The following is an 18363-nucleotide window of genomic DNA, read 5'->3' as shown; positions in this document are numbered from 1 at the left end:
ATAAAGATAAAGATATATAAAATAGTGTTTACACATTGGAAAACTGAACAATACAGAGAAGGTTAGCATAGGCCTAGCCCAAGGATGACAGGCAAATTTGTGAAGTGTTCCATAAATATACATATATTTATATATCACTTAGTATTTTCTGGCAAATACGAAACACTCAATAAATGATAGCTTTTATTGTTAAATTATGTTTATTAGTGTTATTATTAAAGAAAGATCGTTTCATCTACAATGGTGCATACTTAAATGTGATTTTTAGCTGTAAAATTATAATAATATCTGAATTTAAAGAATTTGGAGCTCCGGGGGAGAAATGGTCCCTCAGCTCTGCCTCTTCCTAGACACCCCTTGCTTAGGAGGTCAGGAGCAGAATTCAGACCACAGTACTGCATATGCATCTTCTTTTCCAGCTTTGGTGGTGTCTGGACATCAGAGGGTGGAGTTCAGCCCCCTTATCCTGGTGGGAAAGCAGCAGGTTTGCTACCATATTTGGGGGGAGGCAGTACTGGCTGCTCCAAGGATCACAGGGTACAGGGTACAAAGGTAGCAAAAAGTTAAGTTGAAATCAGTGGAGACAGAACCCAAATGGCCATTTTTTTTTAATTTATTTTTGTCCTTTTACAGATATTTTGTGGGCAAAGCACTGTGTGAGACACTGTTTCATTTTTGAACTTACTGTATCATACTAACAAATTCTTGTGTCTCTAATTTATGATTCAAATTTTATTTTACCTCAGGCTGAAAGAAGCACATACCATGTCCAGAGGTCAAAAGTTTCTCATCTGGCTTTCTGATATGTAAGAATTTTATTTTCTTACTATAACATATTGTTTTAGCTGCATTTATTAAATACTGTGCTTAAATTTATTGCAAGCTTCCTACTTATAATTTGTAACAAGGACATGTTGAACATAGTATACAAATATGTATGAATTATTCAGAACTAGCTTAATTACTACTCACAAAACCTTTGGAGGAATCTTGAGAGAAAGTCTTACCCAACTTTAGGAGAAAATGGAGTACCCATCCACAGCTAAATGATTTACTTAAAATTACATGGCTTGTTAGTAGAAGGGCTGGATATATAATCATTCCTTTCTACTTGTTTGATTTTTCCACTATGCTGTGGTCAAAGCATGGTAAAAAGAGGTGTATATAGCAATAAAGTATATGTAAAAGTATATATTGACACTAATGGCAGAAAAATCTACACCAACATTTAGAAAGGAAGACCCACCCACAAAAGGTAGAAAGACCCACCTTCTTTAAACCTAATTTAAAGAAAATACCTTAATTTTTAGACATGTTGAGTTGAATTTTAGGCAAACCCCACAAATTTATTATGCTGTATTTTGCTTTAAAATGGAAATTTTAATGTTTAAGGAATAGTCCTAAATTATAACCTTTTATTACCTTTCTCCTTTTTCAAAAAGTTGGAAAACTTTTCCAATTGTGTACCACAGTATATATGTACATACACTGACTTTCCAGCTTCAGTAAGAATGTGTCTCCTGGGCCTCCCTAGTGGCGCGAGGGGTTAAGACGCAACCTATGAAGCTGTCCACAGCCACTGCAGCACGAGTTCGATACCCCGCCAGGGAGCAACCCACACAGCGCAGCAGACCTCTCCTGACTCGCCCACTGCTCCCCTCAGCAGTGTAGTTTAGTCAGTCTGTCTGTTCTGTTCCCCACTCTGTCTCTGGTGAATCCTCTCATCCCCCACACCACTGGCCTGTACTCCAGTTCTTGTATGCATAAATAAATAAATCTTTATTTTTTTTTATTCATACAACAACTGGAGTACAGGCCAGCGGTGTGGGGGGTGAGAGGATTCACCAGAGACAGAGTGGGAAGCAGAAAAGGCAAAGTGAGTAAAATACATTGCTGAGGGGAACAGCGGGTGAGTCAGGAGAGGTCTGCTGTGCCATGTGGGTTACCTCCCTGGCCGGGGATCAAACTTGTGCTGCAGTGGCTGCAGACAGCTTCATAGGTTGCGTCTTAACCCCTTGCGCCACCAGAGTGGCCCTAAATAAATAAATCTTTAAAAAAAAAAAAAAAAAGAATGAGTCTTCTGAGGATCTAGTGGTAAAAAGAAGTAAAAAAGGAGATTCTGGTTGTTAGCCAGCAGTATACAGATGTGAAAGCAGATCTAGAAAATGTATCCACTACAGCAGCTATTATTACTGAAGCATTGGGATTAAATTCAAGTAGGAATTATAAACTCTAAATTGACTAAATCAGGACTAAGGACTAATTCTAATTCTTTGCTGGGGCTAAGAAGTACCTAAATCCATTCTGCTTTTCTTTTCTAGTTTACTAATGAGAAAAGCATTGTTTGACCACCTTACTGCCCGAGGCATTCAAGTAAGTTTCTGGGATGATGAATTTTGGAAACCCCAAAGCTTGCCAGTTTAACACAAGTATAAAAGTTAGGAATTTGTAACTAATTTAATTTGGTCCAGAATCTAATGATATTGCCTGACTTGTTCACAGTGTAATACTTTAAACTCTGCCTCACAGTTAAAAAGAAAGCATTGGTATTTCTGTATCTAGAATCCTCTTATGTATATTTGAGAATAGCCAAAATCAGAGGGAGGAAACTGCATATTTAATGAATAAAGTGGAATTTCTAGAAATAATTAATTTATTTCTTAAAATTACATATTTTAAAGATTATTTTGAACTGAGATTACAGTAGATAAGTTCTCTTATAAAAATAATTTTCTATTTTAACATTTCTTCACATACGTCTCATGCTTCTAATTTTCAGGTATATATCTGGGTATTAAATGAAGAGCAAGAATACAAAAGAGCTTTTGACTTGGGAGCAACTGGGGTGATGACAGATTATCCAACAAAGCTGAAGGATTTTTTACATAATTTTTCCACATAGGAAAGGAGGTACTCAGTAGCAGTCAAGAAAAACATGGAAAGACCTAAGAGAAAATATTTCACCATCCTTTCCCAAAGCCATTGTTTCCAAATGGTAAAAGGTTTAATCAGTTGTTTTAAATTACCTCATTTTTAATCCTGTCTGAGAATGTAGAAATTATATATTGTATATTTATTTTAAACAATATTGCATATTTTACATTTGTAAATAGTTTAAGAAAGATAACTGGTTATGAGATGTAAGTAGATTATTGATCAAGATTTCTGTATATGATTCAGTATTCTACTATTGTAAGTAATTCTGAAATCAAAGACTTGGATAAATTTGCCATTAGCCTTCACTGAATAAGATCAACTAGTTAGTAAAACAAAATTATTGAAGGCTGTGAAAGCTATTCTAAGTTGTCCTGTTATTCCTAAGTACATCTTAGTGAAAGGTGGAAAATATAATGGAAGGAGAGCTTGGAAATCAGTGATATAGTTTACCTGGCAAGTTGTACTTTGTTAACAGAAGATAAAGAAATAACGAGAAATTTATTACTTGATCAGAATCAAAATCTACATACTGAAATAGATGTCTTAGTGGTTGTTAACAGGGACATTCTATTTGGAATCATTTTCAGGTGTATAACAATTCTACCCTTTCCTTACTTTTGATACACATTAAAATTGGATTTATCAATTGTAAATTATAGTAAGATCCAAATAGTCATATTTTTGTTTCCTCTAAAGAAATGTAAAATACCCACTTTTGTCAGTGACTAATTGTTTGGGCCTACATCTAGATTTTAAGCAGCATCTTGAATCCTAATAATCACATGAAACTGTTGGAAGTACCTATCATTGTTTCTGACACTTAGAGTATAAACCAACTGTTCTTACTTTTTTAAGAATGTATTCTTCTAAGTATTAAATGGTGACAAAATTTTCCAAAGCATTAGGCATCACTTTTCTCAGCTTTTCTGATGTGATTTCATGTAAATCTGTTCCTAATATTTTTCTTATTTTCATTATCTCTTTGGAGGTAAATGTTATCCGGAATAATAAATGTCCTTTACCTAGATTATATCTCACATTTGGAGTTTGCCACCTAACAGCTGTGAAGGATGATCAAACTCGCGCGTCTATTGTTGGGATGACATAAGTAACATTTGATTTTTTTGTTTAAACTGAAATAAAATTTTCCACAAACAAATAGGGGTTCTTCTTTTTTTTACATTTATATTACCAGAGAAAGGTAATAGATTTTTTTCAGAATTTAATGAGGTAATAAAATGATAATATAAGTAAATGTATCTGAGATTTTTCTCTCTAGAGTACAGAAAATAAAAAGAAAATATGGAAATACTTTTATGGTAAAGAAGTTGCTTCTTGGCATTTAAACAAATAACTTGCAGGTAATCCATTTTTATTTTCACTTATAACTTGTAATAGTTGCTGGGAATCATTTTGACATCATTCTTTTATTTATCCTTTCCAAATTTTGCTTTGTTGTGATTCTGAGCATTGGAGGGCTAGCATATATTTTGTGTCAAACAGCAGAAGATAAAGTACTCAGTATGGTAAAGATGTTTAGAAAGTCACATTTTAATTTTGATGATTTTAATTGGCCTAATAAAAGTATAGTAGCTGTAAGGAGTATTTATATCATTATATAACATAAATATTGCTGTTCCTGATTGGAGCATCATGTTTTATTTATTTATTTATTTAACATTTATTTATTCGTGCATAAAAAAGCTGGGTGCAGGCCAGAGATGCGGGGGATGAGAGGACTCACCAGAGGCAGAGTGGGGAGCAGAACAGGGAAATCTACTGAAATACACTGCTGAGGGGAGCAGCGGGCAAGTCAGGAGAGGTCTGTTGTGCCATGTGGGTTACCTCCCTGGCCAGGAATCGAACCTGTGCTTCAGTGGCTGCGGGAAGCCTCACAGTGCTGTCTTAACCCCCTGCACCACCAGGAAGGCCTGGAGCATCATGTTTTAAAAGAGGTTAAGTACCTTTTCATTTTGAGATGTTACTACGTGAACAGCATGGAGAGAAAGGCTACAGAAGTGGTCGAAAGATTAGACCCTCTGGGATAAGACTGGCACTAGACTTGTCAGACCCAGCTATAGGTCTAGTCCAGCATGCCAGTAGTATCCTAAATACATGACAATACTCAACAATTGGCAGGCATTTCAGCAAGTAATTGGCATGAAGGAGTTTTAACACAGTGCATCTATGTATCTCTGCAAAGGAAGAATTAATAAGAGTTGGTGACTAAGTGAACTTAAAAGGAGAAGTTAGTCACTACTAACTCCAAAGCTTAAGAAAATGGGGAATTTGGAGAATTTTAATTAGAAATTCATCCATGAGGGAAACCAAAGCTGAGGAAGGAGTTTTGACCTGGTTCCCCAAGGGGAACTAAGTAGAAAATTTTTACTTTTTTTTTTAAAGAATTTGTTTGTTTATACAAGAACTGGGGTACAGGCCAGAGATGCAGGAGGATGAGAGAATTCACCAGAGACAGTGGGAAACAGAACAGGCAGACGGACCAAAGACACTGCTGAGGTGAGCAGCAGGCAAGACAGGAGAGGTCTGCCACACTATGTGGGTATCTCCTTGGCCTGCCTGGAATCTAAGCGCTGTGCTCAGCCCTCTGAGCCACCGGGGAGGCCCTAAGCAGGAATTTTTTAAAGGGACAGACTCACTTGGGGGAGGGTAAGTTGTGGGGGTGGCTGTGAGTGGGTGGAGGGAGTAGTGTCATAGTTTGTTCTGAGTTAGGCTATGTCCTAGCTTGTGGGGCTCTTGACCTTCCCTCTCCAGGAGATTATAAGAAAATTATTAATCAGGATTTGAGACTTTTGTTCTGGTATGGCATCTTTGGTTACTCTGGTAGTCCAGTTGTTTGGGTAGTCTATTTAAACAGGACTTTAGAGTAAATTAGCTCAAGATTTGATTTCCTTATTTAATCAGGGGCTGGGTGACTCATCAGTGGTCCAATTGAGACAGCCTTGGTAAAAGAAATTATCAGCAGGTAGGACGAGTTACCCCAAGTCCTGTTTGAACAGGTGGACTAAATCATGGACTGAAGAGTCCTGTCCAAGTGATTTCACATTGACCTTGAGGCACCATCATAGACAAAAAGCATTAACTCTTCACTGAGGATTACTCATTTCCTGGAGGGAGAAGGTTGAGATTCCATATGCATAGCTATAGTGTAACCCCTCTGTGCATGCCTGGGCATGCCCCAAACCAGAACAAGCTGCTCTCCTCCCTCTTTGCCCTTCTCTCCCCTCTTGGTGGACCTACCCTTGAAATATCTCCTCCTAACTTCCTTAGAAGAGTCAGGCTAAATATTCCTTTCCAGCATTGGTTCTCTCATGCATGAGTCTCTAATAAAGCCTTCCCTAATTTAACTACACCCAGCACTCTGGTGAATTCTTTCCCTAAAGTGCAAAAGACTCATTCTATGGGATTGGGTCCTATACCACAATTCCCTTGTTCATACAGGAGCTAGGCAACTTAGTGATCCAGTTTCCTATGTTTAGATGGCAACTCAAATTTCTTCAGCTCACAATTTCTTTTTTACCTTAAACAGCCTCAAGAGGAATACAAATACATGGGTCTTGTTTGTCCAGAATTTAATATTTCGATTTCTTAAAGCCCTAAGATAACAAACAACTGCTTAACAAGTGGGGATGGTTATGTCAAGTGGAGGCTGAGTAGGTGTGTAGCAATGGTTGGCTATGAGTTACCCATTTCCAATTTCACCAGAACTGCTTCACTTTTTTTTGTCTGTTTCATATATGTATGTTTCATATATGTATATGTTTCATAGATGTATGTTACACATGAAGTTTGATTTAATGTAGGCATTTTCTTCAAAAGAATAACATTTTTGCTTTTAAAATCTTTAAGATATTTCTCCTTTAAGAGTGATAGACATTCTCTTCTTTTCTCCTTTTTCCTCCCCTCCCTTTCTTTCTTGGTATCTCACTCTCAATCTTTTGTATTCAATCATTTCCTCAAATGTTTTTGATGCTTCTTTTTGGTCAAAAACTTTTCAAAAAATAAACGACTTGGGGAGGCGGGGTAGGAGACAGGCATTGGGCAAGAAGTGGTAATTCACAGCAAACAGACAACAAACAAAAATGTTTAATTTCCCAAACAATCATACACCTATAAATTAAAACAACATTGAGTGAGATGCCCGTTTCCACCTCTTAGCTGGGCAAGAGTGAAAGCCTTTGTGAGATTGTGAGAGGCATGGGGAAACATACACTCATAAACTATTGGTGGGGATATAGATTGGTAGAATATTTTGAGGAACAATACAACAAAATTTTTAAATACATCCTTTCACTCAGAATTTTCAGTATTAGGAATAATACCCTCGGTGCTTCTAGGTTGGCAAATTATTAAGTTAACCAGACAGATTGACAATAGAAAAAACAAATGGATTTAATAATGACACCTATGGTTCCTATATACATGGGAGAAACCCAGGAAAAATGGAGTAACTTTCCAAAACAGCTTAAATAACTTCAACTAATGATAAAGTATGCTCTGAGTAGGGGGAGCCGGTTGTCAGTTAAGAGATTACTAGGAAAGGCACAGTAGATAAGAATATGACTGTTACACATATTCAGGTTGGCTTTCCCTTGTTAAAGAGTTTGAGAGATTCATCTTCCTGGCTCAGATTGACTGCTAAGGAGATATCCTATTAGTAGAGATTTTCCTTTATAGATATAAACATTTCTTGCAAAGGGGCAGCCTCCACCCAACTTTTAGAACACTTCCTATGAAATATTCCAAAATGCAAGAGACATATTGGGGTGGCAGAAAAATGCCCACATGCCCAAAGATACACATGCAGATTGAAAAATTGGAAACAGGGCCTCCCCGGTGGCGCAGCGGTTGAGCGCTGGGTTGCGAAGCTGCCCGCAGCCTCTGCAGCGCCGGTTCGATCCCCGGCTGCTCCCCGGCCACCAGAGGAGGGTCCCACATGGCGCGCAGACCTCTCCTGCCACCCGCTGCTCCCCTCAGCAGTGCACCTTGGTCCTTCTGCCTGCTCTGCTCCCCGCTCTGGCTCTGGTGAATTCTCTCACCCTCCCGCACTTCTGACTGTACCTAGTGCTTGTATAAAAAAAAAAAGAAAAAGAAAAATTGGAAACAATCTAAATATTATCAATCTAAAAATACGGGAGGCAATTTAAAAAAGCAAAACAGGGCCTCCCTGGTGGTGTGAAGGTTTGAGACACAGCACTATGAAGCTATCTGCAGCTACTGTAGCACGAGTTCAATCTCCAGGCAGGGAGCTGACCCACATGGCACAGCAGACCTCTCCTGTCTCGCCCGCTGCTCCCCTCAGCAGTGTATTTCAGTCAGTCTGCCTGTTCTGTTCCCTGCTCTGTCTCTGGTGAATCTTCTCACCCCCCAAAACTCTGGCCTATACCCTGGTTCTTGTATGCATAAATAAATCTTTTTAAAAAAAACATGATTAGGAAATTTCAAAATAAATTTGATAAATTTTGGGTGGGGGATGAATTGGGGATTCCATTTACAGTGTCATCCCAGAGATTACAGAGGGGATTTCTGCCAAGGCATACTATGTTACTCATTTGAAAACAAGATATGAAAGCTTATCTGTGTAAAACTGGCCATCTGACATTCTATTAAAACTCTGTCAAGAGCAAAACAGAAAGTTAAATAGTAAATTTTATGTTATGTGTATTTTCTCACAATTAAAACTAAAAAATTTTAAAGTTATTTAGAAAGAAGATGATTTGGGAAGATAAGTTTAATTTGGGAAGATAAATGTTTATTTCACTTGTCTTTTTACAGAACTCGAGTGAATTGACATATTCTAGATTAATATTTTTAGAATTTTAGCATTCACTGGTCATCTACTTTAAACTTGCACAAACAGAAATACTTCCATCCCTGATAGAAGAGCTTACTGTTCACTTGTGCTCTTCCAGTGATTGGTAACTCTTATACACAAGGAAATCAACCCTTTTAGCTCCTTGATGCCTACTCTAGTTTGCAGCTGAAATCCCCTATGTTTTGCAAAATTTTCACCTCTAATTTTTAAGATTAAATAGTCATCTTGCTACACTAGCCTCAGTCCTATTCTGGTGCCACTGTTAAGATGATTACACATTGCTGATGAATGTGCTTTTAGTTTCTGTTTCAATCCATACCACTTTAATACATATACATAATACATAATACATAATACATATCTTCTGATCTTCAGGAAACATCAGAGAGTAAAAATCTTGTTTTTAAAAGTAAAAAAGTTAAAATATATGTAAAGTAAAATGGATGCCTCACCCAGTTCCACAACCCAAAGAGAATAGTTGCTTGTTGTGTGTTTGTAATATTTTCAAGTATAAACAAACCATTCCCTTTTTATCACAAACAATCTCACACTACTGATATTGTTCTATTGCTTACTTATTTCACAGTCTATTCTGTATTGCTTTAATTAGCCAGTGGTATTCAGGGTATTTTGAAGTACAATGGATAATGAAGGATTTCAAAACATTGCCCAGTCTTACTTCTTCCTTATTTAATTTTGAAAACAGTCTTACAAACCAAGTATTTGACTTGAAGTACTATCTAAACTCAACCTCTGATAAAACAAATTTAAAATCTGGCAAATTGCTTTAAAAAAAAAAGTTCTATTTATTTATTTATACAAGCACTGGGTACAGTCAGAAGTGCGGGAGGGTGAGAGAATTCACCAGAGCCAGAGCAGGGAGCAGAACAGGCAGACTGATGACGTACACTGTTGAGGGGAGCAGTGGGCGCCAGGAGAGGTCTGTGCGACATGTGGGACCCTCACCCAGTCGCAGGGGATCCAACTGGCGCTGCAGACTTTGCAACCCAGCGCTCAGCCCCTGCCTGACTGGGGAGGCCCTACATTGCTTTTGAAAAACATAAAAGTTAATGAACTTTATGATATTTTAAGTTCCCAGTGTCTGTGGGGTCTTGAAACTACTTGTTAGCATTAATTCCTGAAAAATCCCTGACCAATAGAAATCCAATAGTCTCACTAGCACCCAACTTCCTTCTGGGGTATAGATTGCCTTTTACAACAGTGTCAAAGGTTATTTCTATGTTCCTTGTTTTCCTTCTACATTCTATTTTAAGTGTAGTTCATATTTTGCTAACTGACCTCTAATTTCATATAAAAGTCTGAGATTCTGATAGGCTTGGTAGAAAAACTTCTCTAATATTTCTAACATATTGCGATTCAGATTCTAAGTGGAAACACTGTTGCTTGACAACACGGTAATGACAAAAGGAGTTATGGAGCAAGCGGTACAATGCAGGATGCTGCCAAAAGAGCAAGGTCCTGGCTTTTTACTGATAGAAAAATAATACAGCATCAATTACTTAGAGTAGGAGATCAAAGAGATGGGGTGTGTGAAAACTGAAAAGGTGCTTATCTCATCTCCAGCTTCAGGGGGCAGTGAGTCTGCTGACCATATATTGATAACCCCATATAGTATTGGAAATCATACTCCACCCATAGTTCCAATCTTATCAGTAAAGCATTCCATTGATCAGTCATAAGATTGTACATCAGGCAGTGGCCCCCAGGCTTTCCCAATCATACCTCCTAATGTATACCCATTGTTCCAGGATTATCCAGGGTCCTGCTTTTCAAAGAAGTCTCAGAAGGGGGTGCCCCTGGTGGCCCAAGGGGTTAAGTCTCAGCACTATTAAGCTATCCACAGCCACTGCAGCACGAGTTGGAACCCCAGCCAGGGAGCTAACCCACAAGGTGCAGCAGACCTCTCCTATCTCGCTCACTGCTCCCCTTAGCAGTGTATTTCAGTCAGTGGTTTATCTGCTCGCACTCTGTCTCTCATGAATCCACTCACCTCCCCACACCTCTGCAGGTTGACCAGGCTGTTCTGACTTTGTACTGGAAGGAAGAACTGCACATATCCAAAATGGTGGCCACGTAGGCCATTTAAGTCTAACAGACCCAGAAGATGCCATTATGTACTCTAGGATTGGGGAAAGATTCCAATAGCTTTACTGTACAAATAAAGTTCTGCATTGAATTTCTACTTTATCAATGTTAAGAGACTTACGTATAACAACACCCAAATGCATGGTTCTGAATTAAATTCTGGTTTTAACAAACTAGCTATAAAGGTCATTTTAAGATTGGTGAAATTTGTATACAGGCATCAAGTGAAATGAAGAATTACTGAAACTAATAGGTGTTGATCATTAAATTGAAGCAGGTTATAAAACAACATGTATATGATCTCATTTTAGTAAAAATGCATATATCTCCATATCTTTCTATAGAAAAATATCTCAGAAGAATATACAGTAAGATTATCTTGCTTGTGTTTGTGTTTTTACATTTTCCAATTTTCTACAATGCTCAGTTTGTAATACTAAAAGCTTATTTTTAGGACTTCCCCGGTGGCACAGCGGGTTGAGGGCTGCACTGTGAAACTATCTGCAGCCTCTGCAGCGTGGGTTCGATTCCCAGCCAGCCAGGGAGAAACCCACATGGCGCAGCAGACCTCTCCTGCCTCACCTGCTGCTCCCCTTCAGCAGTGTCTTCAGTCCGCCTGCCTGTTCTGCTCCCCATTCTGTCTCTGGTGAATTCTCTCACCCTCCTGCGCCTCTGACTGTACCCCAGCTCTTGTATAAATAAATAAATCTTTAAAAAAATTAAAAAGCTTATTTTTATAAAGAATTTAACAAAAACTAAGTTCTAGAAAAATACAAATGTGAATTAACCTTGTTATAAAAATATTTCAAACCAATTAGAAAAAGGGGATTGTTATGTATATAACATTAAATAGTAAAAATCCGGGCCTCCCCTGGTGGCACAGTGGTTGAGCACTGGGTTGCGAAACTGTCCGCAGCCTCTGCATCACCAGTTTGATCCCCAGCTGCCGCTGAGGGTCCCGCATGGCGCGACAGACTTCTGCCATGCTCGCTGCTCCCCTCAGCAGTGTATTTCGTCAGTCTGCCTGTTCTGTTTCCCGCTCTGGCTCTGGTGAATTCTCTCACCCTCCCGTGCTTCTGACTGTACCCAGTGCTTATATAAATAAATAAATCTTTAAAACAAATAAATAAATTTTAAAAATCCAACTTAGTTCATTTTAAAGATCTTATTGACTCTATTAAACAATTCATGAATCAGGCAGCAACCTACCTAATAAGTAGAAGAGACCTCTGAAAGGTTTTTATAGACAGACAGAGGGCAAGACAAAGAAAAAGAATTATTTCAGCTGCAGGTTACTTACCTTGGGAAATGGAAAAGGTCTTGTGGCAGATTATCTCATCTTCCTTTGGGCAAGATGAGTACTGATGAGAAAACTCCATACTGGCCAAAAAAAAAAAAAAAAAAAAAAAGAAGAAGAAGAAGAAGAAAAAGAGAAAGAGAAACTAGAAAAATAGAAAAAAATCCATACTAATCACTAAAGATGACTTTCCTGGTGGAGGTTGAAACCACATTAACCTAACTTGGTGGGCTGAACACAAGAACTTCCATTGGGGTCTATTGTTTTCTTTTTAACAGTGACATTTGTAAATCACTTGGAAAATAAAAAATAACGAAGAGTCCTTGCCACACATCTTTTTCCAAAATAAATTCCTAATGGAATGTCAAAAAAAGAAACCATTAAAAGATTTTTTAAAAATAGGTTAACTTTACATGTGCTCATATTGTAAAAGACCTTCCTAAAAATAAAATAAAACAAAGAAAGCCTTCCTAAAAATAAAATTCAAAAACAAAGTAAGGAAAGTTTGATACATTTAACTGCATAAAAATTAAATATTATGGAGTTATATGGTATATAAATTATATCTTTATGAGCTATTAAGAACTTACATTTCTTACCTATCCAAAAATACTCCAGATAAAGTCAAAAAAAGACTGGGACAGATATTTGTAGCACTTGATAATTGAAGAATTAAGTTCTTTAGTTTACAAAGAACTCATACAAATGAAGAAAGAAAAGATGAACAATCCAAAAGAAACAGGGGCAAATAATATAAATAGGCAAGTTGTAGAAAAACAAAGCAACTTTGAAAATAAAGTTTTTGTTTTAAACCAGAAGTTGTGAGGGCATTTATTTGATCTTTAGAATTTATGCATGCTGCTGCTTTCCCACAGAGCCTCCAATCCTACTTGGTCATTTAATTGCCTGATATCTTTGCCATTTTACAGTCTGGTTAGTGTAACTAATCAGAACCTGAGTTAATGAGATGCCAGTGTGACTTTGATCCCTACTAGAATTTGTCATTCTTGCTGAGAACTGTTTCATATCACTGAACTCTGGCAATCTACCTCACCAACGTGTGCATTCTTCACAGGAAACCTGAGAGAAATGTGGCTGGTTCTTTACAAACTGCTGAGAAAACTTGAAGCACAATATCCGGCTGACACTGTTAATAAAAATCATCTTCAAAATAAAAGGCATCAGCATTATCAGCCTTGAAGTGACTTTTCCCCTTAATGTGCACATTTGATATTCTTTTAATTACACACATGGAGTGTCTAATGTGTATAAAACTATGTGGCTGGGCCTTACCATCTGAAAAATAGTATTTTAGAAAGACTTAGTACATGCTTAATGGCCCAAGGACAGTTCCTAAGTTACTGCCCTATAATTAATCCACAAATTATAATAAAAGTTGCTATCTGGTAATGAAAATGTACCTAGTAAAACATTCCTTCAATCAAAATTAAGCGTCTCCTATGTTCCAGATGTTGGGGATTTAATAAGGAATAAGATGCAGTCCCTATTGTCAAGGACTTGGTGAAGAATTATAATTTACAAAGCATTTTTATATGCATCACCTTCCTGATTATTGCAGAAATCCTATGAGGTGGGCATGAAGAGATAAAGGCTCAGAGTTCTGATTGCCCAAGGCTGTTAATCAAGTAAATCAGCTTAACCGAAGTGAGTCTCCTTCCTCCCCTCCTGTCCCCTCCCCTTCCCTTCCCCCTCCCCTCCCCCCTTCCCTCTCCCCTCCCCTCCCCTCCCCTCCCCCCCTCCTCTTCCCTCCCCCCTCTCCCCTTCCCTCCCCCCTTTTCCCTCTTCCTCTTTCCTTCTTTTTTTTTTTTTTACATAGAGGCATGCTTTATTTTTTTATTTGCTTGTTTGTTCTGTTTATATAAGCACTGGGTACAGTCAGAAGCGCGGGAGGGTGAGAGAATTCACCAGAGCCAGAGCGGGGAGCAGAGCAGGCAGAAGGACCGAAGTACACTGCTGAGGGGAGCAGCGGGCGGCAGGAGAGGTCAGTGCGCCGTGTGGGACCCTACTGGTCTTTCAGTTCACTCAGGCAGGCTTTATTTGCCAGCAGAAGTGGTGCTGTAGGTTCAAACACCACCAGGTACAGTTCTCATGTGGGAAACATGGTGCCAGATCCCCACAGCTCATCTCTTCATTTTTTTTTTTAAGATTTATTTATGCATACAAGAACTGGGGTTCAGGCCAGAGATGTGGGGGGGGTGGTGAGAAGATTCACCAGAGACAGAGTAGGGAGCAGACCAGGCAGACTGGCTGAAATACACTGCTGAGGAGAGCAGCAGGCGAGTCAGGAGAGGTCTGCTGCTCCATGTGGGTTGCTGCCTGGCTGGGGATCAAACTCGTGCTGCAGATAGCTTCATAGTTTGTGTCTTAACCCCTTGCACCACCAGGGAGGCCTCGTCTTTTCATCTTCATCGTGATTTCGCCACAGAAGGAGCAAGTGTATTTAGAGTGCTAACTGATTTTATTTATTTATTTTGTTTTTTTGTTTATACATGCACAGGGTACAGTCAGAAGCGCGGGAGGGTGAGAGAATTCACCAGAGCCAGAGCGGGGAGCAGAGCAGGCAGAAGGACCGAAGTACACTGCTGAGGGGAGCAGCGGGTGCAGCAGGAGAGGTCTGCGTGCCGTGTGGGACCCTCGCCGGTGGCAGCTTCGCAACCCCGCGCTCAACCGCTGCGCCACCGGGGAAGCCCCTAGAGTGCTAACTGATTTTGATTGTCTTCACTATTTTCCTGAGGGAGGCACCTTTCAAGATCTCGAGATTACCAATGATTCTGACATTATTGGTGCATTTAGCCTTGTTGTAGTCAACTAGTTCCAAGCCCAGAGAGGACCACACTGAGGTTTTCTGATAGCAAATTTCATGACATATGCAAGGATTAATATTTAGTATCTGAACCTGGAGACAATCTGGAGATCTGACTTATTTCTATGTATTTCTTTTTTTTTTTTATAGGTGAAAGGAAAATTTCATCCTTCGCTAGTAGTGCATTTGTACTTGTTTAATGTTTTGCAGAACAAGTAGTGTTCTTGCTGTTTGTCTCTTGAAATTACTTAGGCAACAATCATTAAAAGATCTAAAATGAGAGCATAAGAATGCCATGAAGTGCTCTTGTTGGAATTTTTGTTGTCATCTCTGTCCAGTAGAGGAGGGATTTCTTAAACTTTTATTTTTTTGTCTGAAATATGTAGCATAAGTATATAAATTTCACTTTCCCTTGAGATATTTATATTGCAGTGATATAAAAAAAGCAACTTTTATTACCCTGAACTTCCAGAGTGCAGGAAGCTCGTTTTACTCACCTCTGCTGTTTCTTTTTTCCAACTTGGCAAAATGTATACAAGGTACTTGGTAGGTAGATCCTCACCAAAGCTTCAAATTGAAAAGAGCAAGAAAAGAGAAACTGAGTCATGGAGTCTTTTTTTGGGTAGTCAACAACGATATGCCTCAGGGTTAATATTTCAGATAATGTCATTAATCCTGCATTTGCAGTTAGAATAAAATAGCTAAGAGATTTTTGAACTTCTTTCAGTATTTAGTAAGTAAAGATAAAATAGCTTCCTTTGTGTAAATAGGTACATTCCAGTTTGGATTCTGTTCTGTTCTGGTCATGTTTTCTTACATAATCCTAGTCTTTGAAAAACACTTCAAGGAGGAAAGAACTCAACTGCAAGAGGAGATATCAAGTTAAGTGAAGTTGTAAACAAGACTCTGTTCATACTGGCCAAGGCTTGTCTTATGTTAGCCAACCCAGATAGCTGGAATTGTTGTAGAGCAACCCCGTACAAAACGGGGTGCCTGACTGTGGGTCCTCACCCGCGCGCTTAAAAGGACTTATCAATGCTCTACTTCAGGCACATGCGAAAGGTTAATAAAGGTTTATTTACAAGGGAAGGGGAAATGAGGAAATGTACAGCTCAGGGAGAAAAGTGGGAGACAAAGTTTTAAATGAGTCCTACCCGATCCGCCGATCAGGAATCCCAAAATTGTGCTCTGAGAGCTGGCCGCCAGCCAGGAGCTGTGTAGCCAGGAGGCGAGCGACAGCGAGCCCCCTCAAGGCCCATGTGTTTGGTTTTTATATCCAACCTGGCTGCCCAACTCCACCCTCAGGTCCCAGCCACCTTCCCTTTGGTGGTGATGGGATTTGTCTTTCCCAATGTCTTGATGGCTTTAGTCTGGAGTGGGGGTGGGGTCCACAAAGCCTGTATGGGATTAACTCAGGACATCATTTCCCCCTAACAGAATCAGAAATAAATATTCCTTTTGAACCTTCACTAAGTAATAGCCATGCTTGCCCATGGACATCAGCTCAGAGAGCTGGGCTAGGGTCTTAAAGTCTCAAATCTGGAGATAATAGAGATATCTTATGTGTTGTTGCTTCTGTTTCCTCAAAGCAGTTAAAGGCCAAGAACAAAAGGGCTCATTTTATTTAAAACCAAGTCTTGAAAGAAACATGATATAGTAGCCATTATCTTCATAAGTATGCACAGAGAGTTTATTATGCATGTATTCACCAAATACTTCAGTATTCACAATATAGAGGTTCTAGAGATACAGTAGTGGGAGAGGCAAGCAAGGTCTCTTTTCTGAAAATCTATTCTGAAAATGCACATTCTGAAATCCAATTCTCTAGGTCCACCATTGTGTATTATCTGACTCCAAGTACCCTTCTGCTGTTTTACTCATTCCCCTATGGAAAAGAACAATCTAAGAGCAGAAATCATGACAGTGTCTACTTCTAGCTGCCAGTATCACTTCCCCTTCTTGGGAAAGTGATTTTTCACCTTTCTGTTGCCTGGGAAGAAAGAATGCCCAGTGCTGCAGGTAAAAGCGACACACTGCATGCAAGGTTAACCAATTTTATTTCTGTGCTTTTCCATTTCCAGGATGTGTTCTAAATTGTATTGGAAATATAAATTCATCTGTTACTTCCTACCTTTTATACATCAGTGTAATATCAAGCACAAAGTCAGCAAACTTTTTCAGTAAAAGACTACATAATAAATATTTTAGGCAGTCTCTAGGGTCTTAGTCACAGTTACTCAACTCTGCCTTTACAGTGCAAAAGCAACCACAGATTCTACCTTAATGGCTAAGTGGAGCAATATGCCAATGAAAATGTATTTATGAATTCTGAAACTTGCATTTCACATCACTTCCACATATCACAAACTATTATTCTTTTGATTTTTTCCAACCACCTAAAAATGTAAAAGTCATTCTTAGTTTGAGGGCCATACAAAAAAAGGCTAGATTTGGCCTGTGAGCCATAATTTGCCTATCCCTGATACATGGGGCTGATTAGATCAGTTAAATAGGACCTTGTAGTGAGGCCAAGGCTGTGGATTTAATCCTTACGTTAGTGAGCAAATAACTTGGCACTGGTGAACATGCTCTAATCTTAAAACCTCAAGTTCCACTTTATTTCTTGCTGGTAACTTGAAGATCTGGGCCATTACCTGTCACCAGGAGAGAGCAGAGAATGGTACTTCTTCAGGCTTTCATTTCTGGCATATACTGATGATTAATCACACTTTTTTGTCACTTGAAAGTCTTTGAATTCCCCTTTTCCAGATTGCTCTTCTCATCTTCTTTGAAAGGCAGTATAAGCAGAAATCCATGGGATTTTATTGTGGTCATGTCAAAAATCTATTCATAAGCATTTTGGATAATTCTCCAAGAAAGCAAAATAGCTGTGTTGTGCATATTTAATTTTAATCTTGAACTTTTTATTGACCAGGATCATTTCATCCTGTGACTGACCTAAGCAAATCCCTTAGGTTTGCTCTTGGGCTAAGAAATAAGAAGAGTACTTTTGTTTCATGTTAAAGTCATTTCTGGGCACTTTTTTTTTAAGACTCAGAGTCTTAAACTCTGAGTTAAACTAACACCCAGCATATCAAAGAGCTGGGTGTTAGTTTCTCTGACCTAGATTCTCTTGCCTCATTCACACTTCTTGATTCTTTGCTTTGAAATGGCTTTATTATTTTTTTTTGATTGATTGATTTATTTATACAAGCACTGGGTACAGTCAGAAGCTCGGGAGAGTGAGAGAATTCACCAGAGCCAGAGTGGGGAGCAGAGCAGGCAGAAGGACTGAAGTACACTGCTGAGGGGAGCAGCGGGCGGCAGGAGAGGTCTGCGCGCCACGCGGGACCCTCCTCAGGTGGC

The 18363-nt window shown here is 38.9% G+C and overlaps 1 protein-coding gene across 1 annotated transcript in view; it reads left to right on the top strand.

The window, feature by feature from the left end:
- The window catches only part of GDPD1 (glycerophosphodiester phosphodiesterase domain containing 1), a gene marked incomplete at its 5' end in the record, with an annotated part of 33921 nt that extends 30796 nt beyond the window's left edge, over nucleotides 1-3125 (top strand). The window contains 3 exons of the mRNA XM_084238398.1: nucleotides 747-806; nucleotides 2322-2373; nucleotides 2780-3125. Of these exons, the coding sequence (XP_084094524.1) occupies nucleotides 747-806; nucleotides 2322-2373; nucleotides 2780-2902 (235 nt within the window). The 3' untranslated portion in view covers nucleotides 2903-3125. The remainder of the gene's footprint in view (nucleotides 1-746; nucleotides 807-2321; nucleotides 2374-2779) is intronic.
- Between the last annotated feature and the right edge of the window lie 15238 nt (nucleotides 3126-18363).

The sequence above is a fragment of the Talpa europaea genome (assembly GCF_964194135.1).
Source record: "Talpa europaea genome assembly, chromosome: 7".
Taxonomy (NCBI): domain Eukaryota; kingdom Metazoa; phylum Chordata; class Mammalia; order Eulipotyphla; family Talpidae; genus Talpa; species Talpa europaea.
This window is presented reverse-complemented; position numbering and strand designations above follow the sequence as displayed.